This window comes from Hemicordylus capensis, chromosome 2, assembly GCF_027244095.1.
Source record: "Hemicordylus capensis ecotype Gifberg chromosome 2, rHemCap1.1.pri, whole genome shotgun sequence".
In the NCBI taxonomy this organism is placed as follows: domain Eukaryota; kingdom Metazoa; phylum Chordata; class Lepidosauria; order Squamata; family Cordylidae; genus Hemicordylus; species Hemicordylus capensis.
This window is the reverse complement of record NC_069658.1, coordinates 86,894,041-86,908,325: the sequence shown is the minus strand read 5'-3', so window position 1 is coordinate 86,908,325 and position 14,285 is coordinate 86,894,041. Positions and strand designations below refer to the sequence as shown.

Here is a 14,285-nt window from a genome sequence, read left to right as displayed (position 1 = left end):
TGCACGGATTTCCATTTAGAGCTGGATGTGTGTCTGCCTTTTTCAGTTTCTACTGAAAATCCAGCCCCCCCTCCCCCCGCCCCCCATCCTGGATCTTCATCTCAACTATTCTATGTCTGCATAGCTTGGACAAAACTCATGAATACTTCTCATTAAATGAGTTCTTTTTATACTACTGTTTTAAAGTCAGCTTTAATAAACCAGGACAATAATTCCGAAGGAATAATATGGTGTTTTGAGTGTTCTTAATAGGCACTCGAGAGTCATTTGGTAACATAAGTTTTTCAACATCTTTGTATTAAAAGACGTACAAATGAAAAATCTACCAGAGAGACACATTATGCGGATTTATAATATTCTGTGAGAAACTTTGGAACTAGAAAGCAATGAACTGATTACAATCCAGAAATTAGATTTCTTTTCTTTGTCACATATATGTGACCAGCAACAAAATTCCCATTGAATTAATAGTTCTGGGTTTTAATAGTTTTGGATTTCATTCAGTTGCTCTGTCCTCCTGAAAATAAGGGTGTCAATTTCCACTACTGGATGTGCTTCACAATGGAATGAGAAAATGAGGTACCAGTTATCCTGCAGCATGACTATAAATAAATAGCATTATTCTATTATAAAATACATTTCTATGAAATTGCCATGCATAATACACAAGCAGAAACACTTGAAATTAGGCCAAGAATAAAGAAAGGAGAATAGATTTGCATGTACAGGAAGAAGACAAATGATTTATTGGAGTCTAATCATGTGTGTGATCATGAAGTTCTCATTGTATTGCCTTTCATCATAGCCCATAGCTGTCCAATTAAGAATCAGTTCTCTCTAAGGTCCAAAATACATATTGGGAAAATACATAATTTGGCCCTTGCATAATCGTTTATGTTGCTGTTAGAAATCACCTGCTGGGGTGGTCTGTCCCTCCACCTAAGTTCCAGTCCAGCTCCGGCCCACCCAAAGTGACTTTCCCCCCCAGGAGGGAAGTTCCCATTGCTGCCAATGGGAGCTTTTCTCCTGGATAAAATATCATTTGTGTAGATGGACTAATCTGTATCAGAACCTCAGTAGAGGTAAAGGGTTAAAGCCTTTCTCCCCAACCCTGAGAGAGATTGTGAAGCATGAAAAGGTCAAGCTATGCTATTGACACAACACACAATTTGACCTTCAGAAGACATAATTCCTGGACAAAAGTGTAAGAGTCCTTGAACCTTTGAATATCATGATTCAAATATTATTATTCAAATAAATATTATTATTATTTATTATTTCTCTGTGTAACTGCCCTGAGCCATTTTTGGAAGGGTGGTTTAGAAATCGAATAAATAAATAAATAAGAATAAAATATTATTAAGGCTAAGGAGGAGAATAATCATTCACCAACTCCTTTCCATCGAGTGCACTGGAGGAGACTTGATTTGTTTCCCTTTTTCATTTATGAATAGTACTGGAAATCAATGTTGGTAGCCCCCTTTTTGGCAAGTTTTGTACATTTTTCTGGGACAACAGCATCAAACGTAAAATAACCTTAAGACTACCCTTCTATGTATGTAGATTTTTAAAAAAGTGAATGAACTGTAGAAGGGAAGAAAAAAATGAAAAATCTATCAAATGGCAATATCCTACTGTTAAAATAGCAGCTGTAGGTCATATATTCATACATTTCTAAGTATTGTATTCAGCAGGGGCACCTCTTTCATGCAGTAATGACCTTAGGAATGAGTGCACTATGGGGTGGCAAATGTAGGGGCCACCCCACCTTCTTGCAGCTGGCCTGTTAATGCTGCTGCTTCTCCAGCTTTCTGCTGCCACCCCTACTGTTCCTTCTTTTCCCTCTCTTCCCCTCCTCACCCCTGTTGTCACCACAGCCTCACCCAGGGGGCTGGAGCACACTGATGCCTTCCCTCTCACCTCCCCCTTCAGGGTGGGCTTTATCTACTTGCCCATTGGTGAAGGGCATGGCCACAGAGGCAGGATAGCCAATTGATATTTGCCTCAGGTGGGGGCTTTCCTTGAGCCACATCTAGTTTTCAATAAATTTAGTAATCTTTTCTTGATACATTTGCTACTTTCAAAACTCCTAATAAGAATAAAATACTGTTTGAAAATAAACTGAACATTGTGAGTGTGTCATAGAATTATTTATATGAGTATTGAAGGATACATTAGTGTAGCGTTGATAAGCTACTAACCTTGCTAAATATTGAAAAACTACTCTCCCCCCACCCTATGACTACAAAGGGGACTTCTCACTTGAGTGAAGGTTATTTCTAGCATAAATCGAACATTCATCCACGTTCTAGGATATTTGAACAATCTGAGGAGGACTCATACTTAAAATTAAAGGAGTGCCCAATAATACTAGTAGTAAGCATCTAGTAGTAGTTATTGAAAATATATAATAAAAGTAGATTTTCTAGCATATACAAATCAATTAATATTAATAAATTTAATCCAAAACATGATGTACACTGAAGGGGAAAATTAAAACCATAACACAAGAATTACAAAACAAAAATCTGATGCACAGCTTTCACTTATTTGGAAAATGTTATGTTATACTGTACCTTTCCAGTGTCACAATCAGTTCCATCCATTGGTGGATCCAGCTTAGTTTTGCATTCCTTCTCCCCTTCCACCTTACACCATAAGCCGGTGCAAATAACATGCTGGAAAGTAACAGACACTTGCAATGTAAAGCTAGTATATAAATGTTCTTCATCAATTTCATTAACAACTTGTTGGTTTTAGAAGATACTAAATATAGTGTGAATGAATTCTGCCAAGCTGAAAGATGAAAAAAAATTAGGCTATGGCTATAGATTAATTCTCTTTCCAATATTCTCAATCATGGACAGCGTAGAACAAAAGTTTTAAATTAGGAAGGATTGTTCTGACTAGCTCACACTAGCTGAAAATAATGGAAGACACACTGTGGGGCAGGGAGTTTGTTTCATCTGGCTTCTCCTCCACCCCACTTTTGGAGAGGGGAGAGGGATTCTGGCTGAGTCTCCCATGTACTTCTCCCTTTGCAGGATGCTATCTGGTGTTTTAGCTCACTTTGATTCTGCTGTAATATCTTGTACCTGGGCTGGGTGGCCTGATTGGTAGTGTGTGAGAGCCACACCGGTTAGGCTTTTGAACTCCTGGCTCTTGTTATGGCAAGCAGTACAGGGGGCGTAATCACCAAAGCTGGCTGCCAAAGTGGGCTGGCCTTTGGTGGTGGACTGAGGGTTGGGGCCAACTTATTGTTTTGAACTTCTGAAAGGAAGACTCCTGCTCACTACACTGTTGTTGCCTAGTAATTAGTTAGACCTGGGACAGGTATCTGTCTTGGGTTGTCCAGGGATGGGGGGTGGGGACGATCTGGGGCAGCATTTGCAGTGGTGGTGGGGAATTTACTAGGATATGGCATTGGTAGTTTAGCAGGCTCATTACAGGGGAAGGAAATTCAGAAGTTTAATTGTAGTTCCCTCTTCCAGCAGGCCTACCACCACTTTGACCTTGAAGAGGAGTGCCAACAACCCACAGAACCTCACCTTATTACTCTGTAACGCCAGGTCGGTTCACAATAATTCTGAGGTAGTCCATGACTTGATTATGGATGAAGGAGATGACCTGGTGTGTATCACGGAGACCTGGTTGGGAGAGCCGAGTGGTCCAGTTTGGTCCCAGCTTCTCCCAGTGGGGTACTCTGGAGTGAAGCAGGTGAGAGGATGTGGGTGGGGTGGCTGTGGTCTATAAGAATACTTTCTCCCTTACCAGGATCCCTGTCAGGGAATTGACCTATATTGAATATGTGTACCAAAGTCTGGGGACCAAAGATAGACTGGGACTTCTGCTGGTATAATGGCCACCCTGATGCCCAATGGAGTCCCTAGCTGTGCTGATGGACCTGGTTGCTGAGTTGGCATTGGAGTGGCCCAGGTTGTTGTTGTTGTTGTTGGGGGACTTCAATGTTGGGTCTGGGTTGGCATAGGAGAGTTCAGGAGTTCATTGTGGCCATGATGACTATGAGCCTATCCCAATTGTTCTCTGGACCAACGCATGGTCACATGCTCAATTTGGTCTTTTGTTTTCATCCATGGGTGGGGACTCCTGCCATCTCCCCATTGTCATGGGCGGATCACTATCTGTTAAGGTATGACTTGCAACCAGAACCCACCTCTGCAGGGGTGAAGGACCTTTTAGATTGGTCTGCCCTAGGAGATTATTGGATGCAATAGGATTGCAAGAAGCCTTGGAAGGGTTTCAAGTTGGCTCTTCTAGTTATTCTGTTGATGATCTGGTGCAAACATGGAATAATGAACTCACTAGAGCAGTAGACACGGTCACTCCTAAGCATCCTCTCCAACCTGCTTTAAAGACAGCCTCGTGAAACTACAGGAGCTGAAGCAGCAAGGTAGATGACTAGAGCGCAAGTAGGAAGAATGTGATAGGTCACAACTCAGAGTACATTTGAAAATCTATGCTCTGGCAGTGCAGGTGGAAAAGAAGTGGTTCTTTTCTGCCCACATTGCATCCGCAAATTCACACCCAGCTGAGTTGTCGAGGGCTGTGAGTAGGCTAGTATGTACCCTCTCCCCCTTGAATTTGAACTTGGAACCACTGGTCACTCACTGACATTTTTAATGAATTTTTGTGGATAAAATCTCTCATATCAGGGCCAAACTAGATTCTACAGTTACTTCAGAGTTTATTGTGGAAGTGTCCAGCAAACTCTTATGGGTTTTAAATGATTTTAATTGTTAATTGATTTGATGTTTTAAATTATTTTCATTGTAAACCACCCAGAGATGCAAGTTTTGGGCGGTATAGAAATATTTTTTAAAAAATAAAACAAAAAATAATAAATAATATATGGTGTGTGCATGAACAGTAGTAGTGTGTATGCTATATCACAATATTCATAGTAGTAGGAGCAGGAGCAGTGTGTAAGGTCTCCCCCTCCCCGCACTTATCTCCTCAAACAGAAAGTAGTCATGGGAAAAGCTAAAGTTATGTGGAAAGCTTTAATTTTATATTATTGAAAATACTATAATTCCTTAGCTGATCTTTGACAATCCTTTCTACTTGCACAATGATTGGGCAGCAGCAGTAGAACTGGTCTGAATACACTTCAATGACTGGGCAGCGTCATTCTGAATGGTACATTTTATGTCTATACAGGATTAATTTTACATAAAACATATTAAATGACTAGATAGAAACACTTTAGAGAAAGAAACTATAAGAACTAGGATTACTCACTGGTACTATTTCATTCCTGGTATATTGATAACAAAAGTAGAATATGTTTACTAAGGATGAGACTGGATTAATAAAGAATAAACAGAATCTAAATAATTATTATTTATGAATAATCTAAATCTCAATAATTATAATATGGAGCAAGAGTATTATGACTAAAGCAAAAGTAATAAACTAATTGATCTGAATACAGTCTGTGTCATATTACTGCGTTTGATAAAGGCATACTAGAGATAAACAGTGCTGGGATTACAAAGCAGCACATTCAAGCAGCTGTCAAAGCTTGTGCCCTGGGGGCCCATTTGCTTTGCCTCCTAGGGAGGACTGGGCCTAACCAGCAACCAAGTGGGCCTCTTTCTCCATACCTTGGAAGCACAGCAGGGAAGGCACTTATTTCATTTGCTGCTGCAGTGGCAAAAATAGAAGCAACCAGGGGCATAGCTAGGGAAGAAGGGGCCCATGTTCGCCCCTCTCTCCGGAGACCCCTTAGAGTGAGGGAGATAATGAAAAAATAGGGAGGGTGGAGCTGGGGGTCCCTCAGGAACTGGGGGCCTCGGGTTCTTTGAGCCCCTTCACTCAATTATAGCTACATCCCTGGAAGCAACAGTTTAAGCTAGTGAGCAGTTCATGTCCACAATTTTTTAATCTCACAATGTCCCTAACATAAGAGTAAGTTTACCCAAGCAGCACAAAGGAGTACATGCCAGTGCCACCTGATGACATGAGCCAAGCTGCACTGGAGGCAATCGGTGGCAATCGGTGCCACAAGGATGCCCAGTCCAGGTCCAAAGGTGGCAGATGGGCAGGAACATGAGGAGATGACAGGGAGCCAAGACAGAGCAGGCAGGAAGGGGTTGGCCCCTAAGAAACATAATGAAGTGGACAGAACGGGAACAAGTCTATATGGGAAAATGATAATGCTTTGGGTGACAGGAAAAGGGTGGAGCCTGGTGGGGCAGTGGCAGAAGCCCTCCCTACTTTGGTCGGAAGTGGCCAAGGATGAAGGCTGCTGAGGAAACAGAGCCTAGGGCCTCCAGAGAGAGGCTAAGCAGAGAAAAAGGTTAGTAGCAGTCCACCAAGCCATGGATGAGGTAACGCAGCAGTGGCTATTCTGAGGCCAACCCCAAAGGAAAAGGGCTAAGATAAAGGGCATCTTCTCACCATTCAGGACCCTGGTGAGATGAACATGAGCTTATATACAGATGAGCTTATATACAGCTGGGTGTCTATACAGAAACAGGTAGTAGAAACATACAGGTAATAAACTTTTTCTGTCCGTATATTTGGCTTTTCTAATCTTATCTTTTTGACCTGAAGTCACGTTTATGATCAATAATATTGGATAATGCTCATATTTTTCCCCAACCTCGACAGTTTCTAAATATAATAAATAAATAAATAATTTTACCAGGTGACAGAAATCCAAGTTCAGTACAGCAGTCTTATTTTCTAAAAACAATAGAATCAGGTGGCAGGGCAGAAATGTCAAATCTGCTCTGCACAAGTCATTTGAAATGTTCGATCTAGTCACCATGAAACACTTGACCTTTAGAAACCAAAAGGTCAGAAACAATGTAGGATAGCTTTGAGCAGCTAATATTGTAAACATCAGAACCATTTCATATTTTGTTATCCTTCCAACCACAATTCTTCTTTTTCTTCCATGGAACATAAAAAGGCCAACATTTGATTTATTACAGGATGTAATGCAAATACTCAATCACAGTTACCTGCATTTCTTGGCAGAAAGAAGCAGTTGGTCCAAACAGAATCTGACACTGTTCATCTGCGGTGTATGTCATCCCTGGCAGTTTTGAAGGAATAATCACAGAATTGAGACTCTGGGGATTTGTCTGTAGCAAGCAGTTACTGGCCTTTGACCTAGCAATACATAGAGGTTTAGAAGATGATGAAAAGTAATTGAGGCTGGTTATTGCACTGACATCAAACATACATTTACTGCAAAGAAGGAATTATACATCTTAAGATGAATGCTTAGAGTACAGTTTTTCTTTCATTTGTGGAAATAAAGAATAGGGCTTTTAATTGGTGTAAAGATTGTGCTAACAATTTATAACCAGGAATATGCATGATTCACACGTTGTTTCAAATCAACCAGTTATTAAAAAAATAAAAGGGGAGGGAAATCAACAAACTAATACCCAATAATATGAAACAAATATAATACAATGGAAGTTGTAATACATTGGAGCTGAAACAAAGGTCTGTCCCACGACTTGAGTAGCACTTCAAAGAGATAATCTTACCCTTCTCTCCAAAGAATAAGATATTCTGTTGCTGTCTTCAAAATTGTGATGAATGCTATGTAAAGACTTTTGCTAAACAGAACTAAAGAAACAGAATTTTCCTGAGTTTAAGATTGTGGATATGTGAAAATGGTTGCCTTTGATTTACACCATGTGCAGAAGCAGACAGGAACAGTATTGCATATCGTAAGATTTTTCCTCAGGTCTGTATCTGAGGAATTTTGTTATAATGACGCATGGAGCTTTGCTGCTAGGAACACTTTCATCCAGACTATTGAAGAACCAATGCTATGTGTGAAACATCAGTGTAGCACCAGAGCATCTGAAGAGTTCCAGACTAACACTGCATGGTGCGACCAATTTTGACTTTCAACCAGAAGCAATCTGTGTACCCTGAAATGTCCGTGGGAGCTGCACAACCCACAGGGACATATTTTTGGGTGGCACAGAATGCTTCCAGTGGATGTCAGAATTCACCTCCCACCCACCCACCCCCACACACATGAACAGTAATGCTGAGTTAGTTGAACTCTTGAGAAGCATTGGTGCACCTCCTACATTACCAGTCCTTTGTTAAGTTTGAATGTGAGGGACTTTTCTTTCTCTGCTTATCCCATTTCCCCACCTTACGTATGGAGGATCTCTTCTGCCCTCTTTGGATGCTTCTAGATGGTGGTATATTCCATAATCAACTGCTGACTGGTATTTCAAAGGGCATCTACACAAAACTGTCCACATCCTATGTTTTCTCAGTGCTTTCTCAGTTCATTTTGTTACACAGAAAATCTTAAATATCTAAAAATCTTAAATATCTAAAAATAAAATCTTAAAATATCTACACAGTGAACGGAGGTATTGATATACCCTAGTGCAACTGTACTGGGTTTAAGGGGAGTGACATATCATATATGAGGCCTGTGCAAATCTAGATGTGAAAATTCAGATTTAATCCAAAACTGCCCCAAATTGAAAAAAATCGATAAAATCTGAATCTCATATATATATGGGTTAGTAAAGTTGGAATTAATTCTGAAATATCAAAATTAATTTCAGAAATAATTAAGAATTCAGGAATTCACAGCGGGGGGGAATCAACCCATAGAGGTGAAAGGGGAAATTTTAAAAAAATCAACAAATATCACCAGTTATTCCTACATTCTTGAAACTTGCCACACATGTGGAGAAGGAGGTAAGGACCCCCTGTAATGATTATGAAGAGAAATGGTCAATTCTCTGGTTTTTGATAAATATTTGAAACATTTGTTGTTGTTTTTTAAAAAGGCTAAAAATTGTGAAATCTGGCAACATCTGAAACTTAAGACCCTCCTTGGACCATCATTCTACCAGCATGTGGATGAATCTTCCCTTTGCCTTCATGAAAAGGGGTAACAGCATGCCTCCTTTGCCCCTCTTATATTTCTGGAATACATGGGCATACAGTTATGAAATATGGTACACATGAAGTCCACATTGGAAAAACACGGTGTTATCTTTTTTAAAGCTAGATAGACTCCCATCAGAGCTATAGGATAGCTAGATAGCTCTTTAAGCTAGATAGGAGTGATCAGAGGTCACTCTGATTCTTAGTGAATTTTTAAAGAATATATTAAAATGAAATCTGGCTTGTTTCAATTTAGAACTTTACAAAAGGTTCTGTATCAGAAGCCCTTTCTAGATCCATCATTCCACCCACATGTGGAGGAAAAACTACATTCCTTGGATTTTATACTAATTTTTTTCTTCCCTATTGCAGAAGCACACAGTCAGCAAAAATGAAAGTCTGTTTTTGTGGTTAGAAATAATTTTTCACTTTCCCTTCTAGCCATTAAGGGATTATTAAGTTTGAAGTCCTTTTAATACCTTTTTAAAAGTCTGCATGATCCTGCAATGGGGAAGAAAATCAAAGGAATGTCCTTTTTACCCCACATGGGGATGGAATGATGGTCCTAGGGAAGGCTTCAGATCCACAAATTTTTGTAAAGCTAATTGAAGTTAATTTGAATTGGATTAATTATTTCAATTTGCAAAATATTCAATACTAAAAGTTGAGAAGATAGTGTTAAAAACTATCTGCCTTGATCAGCACAGGCCAATAATATGGTTTCTGAGAAACGCAAGGTAATTTTCAAGAACAGTTCCTTTTTAATCTGATACAGAAGCTGCTACAAGGTGGTGAGAACTTGACATATCTGAAATTTATGGCCATCAAGAAAAAAAACGAATAGATGAAAAAGCTGACATTAAGCAATTCCACTTCTTGAATGAATTACCTGAGAAATCTTTCCAGATCTTCTCTGCTGCACCGAGACCATGAAACATCTCCAAGATTCTGTCCTTTGATCCATTCTCCAGACATGATATGAAGACCATCTGCACAAGATGGGTGGTCATTGTCATGATTTATTCCCATGCTAAAAATGTGAAAGTATTGAAAATAGAGCTTATTTTAAGGGGGGGGAAGAAAGTAGTTTTTAAAGTGCTTACTGAAAGGCAAGATTCCTCTTTGACTACCAAATGAAGGCATACTGCCCAATAAAATACATTAACATTTAAGTTATTTTTATAAAGGAGGATAGCATATATATATACTGATAAGAGTGTGTAATGATAATTAGAACAAATGAAAAACAAACTGAATGAGGCCCATTAGGTTCAATTTCCATTCGGTCCAAACAAACCAAGAACATGAGAACAGCCCTGCTGGATCAGGCCCAAGGCCTATCTAGCATAGCATCCTGTCTCACATCATGGCCCACCAGATGCCTCTTGGGAGCCCACAAGCAAGAGGTATGTGCATGCCGTCTCTCCTGCTGTTGCTCTCCTGCAGCTGGTATTTAGAGCTATCATGCCTCTGAGGCTGGAACCACCAGACTATAGCCATTGATAAACCTGTCCTGCATGAATTTGTCTAAGCTTCTTTTAAAGCTGTCCAAGCTGTTGGCCATCACCACTTCCCATGGCAAAGAATTCCATAGATTAATTATACGCTGTGTGAAAAAAGGACTTCCACTTGTTGGTCCTAAATTTCCCAACCTTCAGTTTCATGGGGTGACCCCTGGTTCTAGTGTTATGAGAGAGGCATAAAATTATTTCTCTGTCCACTCTCTCCACTCCATGCATTATTTTATACTCATGTCTCCCTGTAGTCGCCTCTTTTCCAAACTAAAGAGCCCCGGATGCTGTAGCCTAGCCTTATAAGGAAGGTGCTCCAGGCCCCTGATCATCTTGGTTGTCCTCTGCTGCACCTTTTCCAGTTCTACAATATTCTTCTTAAGATACGGTGCCCAAAGCTGTACACAGTACTCCAGATGTGGCCACACCACAGATTTGTATAAGGGCATTATAATATTAGCATTTTTATTTTCAATCCCTTTCCTAATGATTCCTAGCATGGAATTAGCTCTTTTCACAGCTTTTTCAACACTTTCAATGAGCTATCCACCGCGTCCCCATGATCTCTCTCCTGGTCAGTCACCAACAGCTCAGAACTCATCAGTGTATATGTGAAGTTGGGGTTTTTTGCCCCAATATGCATCACTTTACACTTGCTTACATTGAACCGCATTTGCCATTTTGTTGCCCACTCACCCAGTTTGGAGAGATCTTTTTGCAGTTTGTCAAAATCTGTAGTGGATTTCACTACTCTAAATAGTTTAGTGTCATCTGCAAATCTGGTCACTTTGCTGGTTACCCCAACATCTAGATCATTTATGAACAAATTAAAGAGCATTGGTCACAGTACAGATCCCTGGGGGACCCCACTTCTTACTTGTCTCCATTGTGAAAACTCTCAGTTTATACCTACCCTCTTTTTCCTGTCCTTCAACCAGTTACTGAGCCACACATGAACCTGTACCCTTATCCCATGACAGCTAAGTTGACTCAAGAGCATTTGGTGTGGAACTTTGTCAAAAGCTTTTTGGAAGTCCAAGTATACTGTGTTAACCGGATCCCCCTTATCCACATGCCTGTTTACACTCTCAAAGAACTCCAAAGGGTTAGTGAGTCAAGCCTTGCCCTTGCAGAAGCCATGCTGGTTCTCTTTAAGGAAGGCCTTTTCTTCTATATATTTTACAATTCTGTCCTTAAGTATGCTTTCCCTCAATTTACCCAGCACTGAAGTTAAGCTGATGGGCCTGTAATTAACCGGATTCCCCCTGGATCCCTTTTTTAAAATTGGAGTTACACTGGCTAATTTCCAGTCCTCTGGTACAGAGCCTGATTGTAGAGACAAGTTACAAATCTCCATATGGCCCTGGCAATTTGTTAATTTTTAGTTTTTCAAGCATTTAGCACATCTTCCCTTGTCACCTCAAACTGGCCCAGTTCTTCAGTCACTAAACCTGAAAAGCTCAGTTCTGGAGAGGGTATATGGTCAGTATCCTCCACTGCGAAGGCAGATGCAAAGAACATATTCAGCTTCTCTGCAATCTCCTTATACTCCTTAATAATCCCTTTCACACCATCAACCACCTCCCTGGCAGATTCTCTACTTCTGATATATTTAAAGAAGTTTTTGTTATCCCACTTGACACTCCTAGCTATATGCTCCTCAAACTCTCTTTCTGCATCCCTTATTGTCTCCTTGCATTTCTTTTGCCAGCGTTTGTTCCTTTCTGTTCTCTTCATTTGGGCTCTACTTGCCTGACACTATAGCTTCCCTACTCTATTTCAAAACTCTTGGGTGGATGCCACCTGGCTCTGTGTAGTGGTTAGAGTGCTGGACTCTAGGACTGAGAGGGTTGCCAGAACCTAAGGGTTCTGGCAAAAACCGTGTGAGTCAAATGGGCTGTAAGCCAGAATTTGGCTTTTTAAAAGCCAAATCTGGCCTCCTAGCCGGGAACACCAGCGTTCAAATCCCCATTCAGCCATGATACTTGCTGGGTGACTCTGGGCCAGTCACTTCTTTCTCAGCCTAACCTACTTCACAGGGTTGTTGTGAGGAGAAACTTAAGTATGTAGTACACTGGTCTGGGCTCTTTGGAGGAAGCTTGGGATATAAATGTAATAAATAAATGAATAGGCTTTTTTTGACAGGACTTCCATTTTCTGAAGGAAATCTTTTCCCCTTTTATAGCTTCCCTGACTCTACTTGTTAGCCATGCTGGCATCCTCCTGAACGTGATGGTACCTTTCCTCCTTCTTGGTATACATTACAACTGCGCTTCTAGTACTGTGGTTTTAAATAAGTTCCATGCTTTCTGGAGTGATCTGACCCTCTTGACTGTCTCTTTCAACCTCCTTTTTACCAGCCCCCTCATTTTTGAGAATTTTTTTTTTCTGAAGTCCAGCATGTCTTTGTTGGAACATGTCAGAAATTGCTGTGAACTCACAGTTCACAGCAATTAAGGTCACACAGTGTTCTTTTTCAGAATGGGGAGAGGGATTCACATTCATTACACTGACATTCTGTCAAACAGGCTAAAATCTTTTTTTTAAATCCATGAACCCCACCGGCTTTGGGCTTGGGGCTTGGGGGGCGGGCGGGTTGTGGCACAATGTGACTTGCCCCGAAATCTACTTTGGGGTGCCCAGGAAGCTGATGGGGCATCCTCAAATCCCCATTATTCCCTGTGGGGAAAATGCAAAAAATGCAAAAATCTTCCAAAAAAATCATTTAAAATCACAGGAGTGTCCAATTGTTTTGGAGTTTTGGTGGTTGTTGGCACCCATGGGTGCCTACCACCCACACTGGTTTTGTGCCCCTAGCTGCTCTGCTCAGGGAATTATGGGCTGGTTCATGTCTCCATTATACCCTATGTAGAACCTTTTAGAACCGGTTCAAGTTGGGTTTGAATTTGAACTGAACCACGGGAGGTTCGAGCAAAACCAAAACTGAACCTACCCACACTGCTTTGAACTGGGTTCAAATTCGAACCAAACAGGCCAAGCCGGTTTTGTGCGGACCCCTAGCTCTGATGCTTCCCGCAGCATCGCTCATGTGCCTCGGTGAGCAGCAGAGTGAATGGGGGAGGGAGATTGTGTGTGGAGAGGCAGACTTCTTACCTCCTCTCCAGCCCTCCCCCCCCGGTGGTGAATTGGGTCATTTGTATGACTTTATTTTATAATTAAGAACAAGCTTATTCTGCATGGGGTGTCTGAAGGTTCAGAGGGTGAACAATTATTTTCTTTTTTGGAAAACTGGATTGCTTCACTGTTAGAATGAACAGAGAAATAGGCCAGGGTTAGAGCAGCTTTTCATTTATGTTTAGCTTTCATATTGCATATAAGACAGTGTGATATTTTTCTTAGATCACATGGCTCAGGGCTAAATAAACATTTAAAGCAATTGTTTTGATAAGACTCAACTACCATGAAATCTCAAATGCAGGGGCATACTGATAAATGATCAAGGACGGACAGAGGCGTAACTAGGGAAAATGGAGCCCAGGGCAAGCATTGAAATTGCGGGGGCCCCCCCAACATCTGAAACATCGCAAGTAATGCGGATAAAAATAGTGCCGCGGCGAGGGGACGGCTGGGGGGAGCAGCAAGGTGTAACCATATCCTTGCCCTTGTGAAGCTCGCCGCCGCTACCTGCTGGCCAGGCCAGTGGCCCGCCGGACGGAGTCATGTCTGTGCCCTGGCTGGGATCGGGATGGCTGGAGGGAGTGAGCACCAAGGTCGTCATAACCCCCTATCCTTTAGCCACTGGACCGCGGCTGCGGCGGGCGGCGGCAGATGACCGAGAACAGAGCGATGCCGAGGCCTGCCGTCCGGCCCGGCGTTGCTTCGCAACTGTGAGGCACGCCTGTGCAG

General features: G+C 41.4%; 1 protein-coding gene across 5 annotated transcripts in view; it reads right to left on the bottom strand.

Annotated features, from left to right (window-relative positions):
• The window catches only part of ADAMTS19 (ADAM metallopeptidase with thrombospondin type 1 motif 19), a 190,732-nt gene that overhangs the window by 76,145 nt on the left and 100,302 nt on the right, over nt 1-14,285 (bottom strand). For all 5 annotated transcript variants that reach the window (XM_053302857.1, XM_053302859.1, XM_053302858.1 and 2 more), the window contains 3 exons: nt 9,797-9,937; nt 6,990-7,140; nt 2,577-2,678 (listed from right to left, as the gene is read on the bottom strand). In XM_053302857.1, coding sequence (XP_053158832.1) covers nt 2,577-2,678; nt 6,990-7,140; nt 9,797-9,937 — 394 coding nt within the window. The remainder of the gene's footprint in view (nt 1-2,576; nt 2,679-6,989; nt 7,141-9,796; nt 9,938-14,285) is intronic.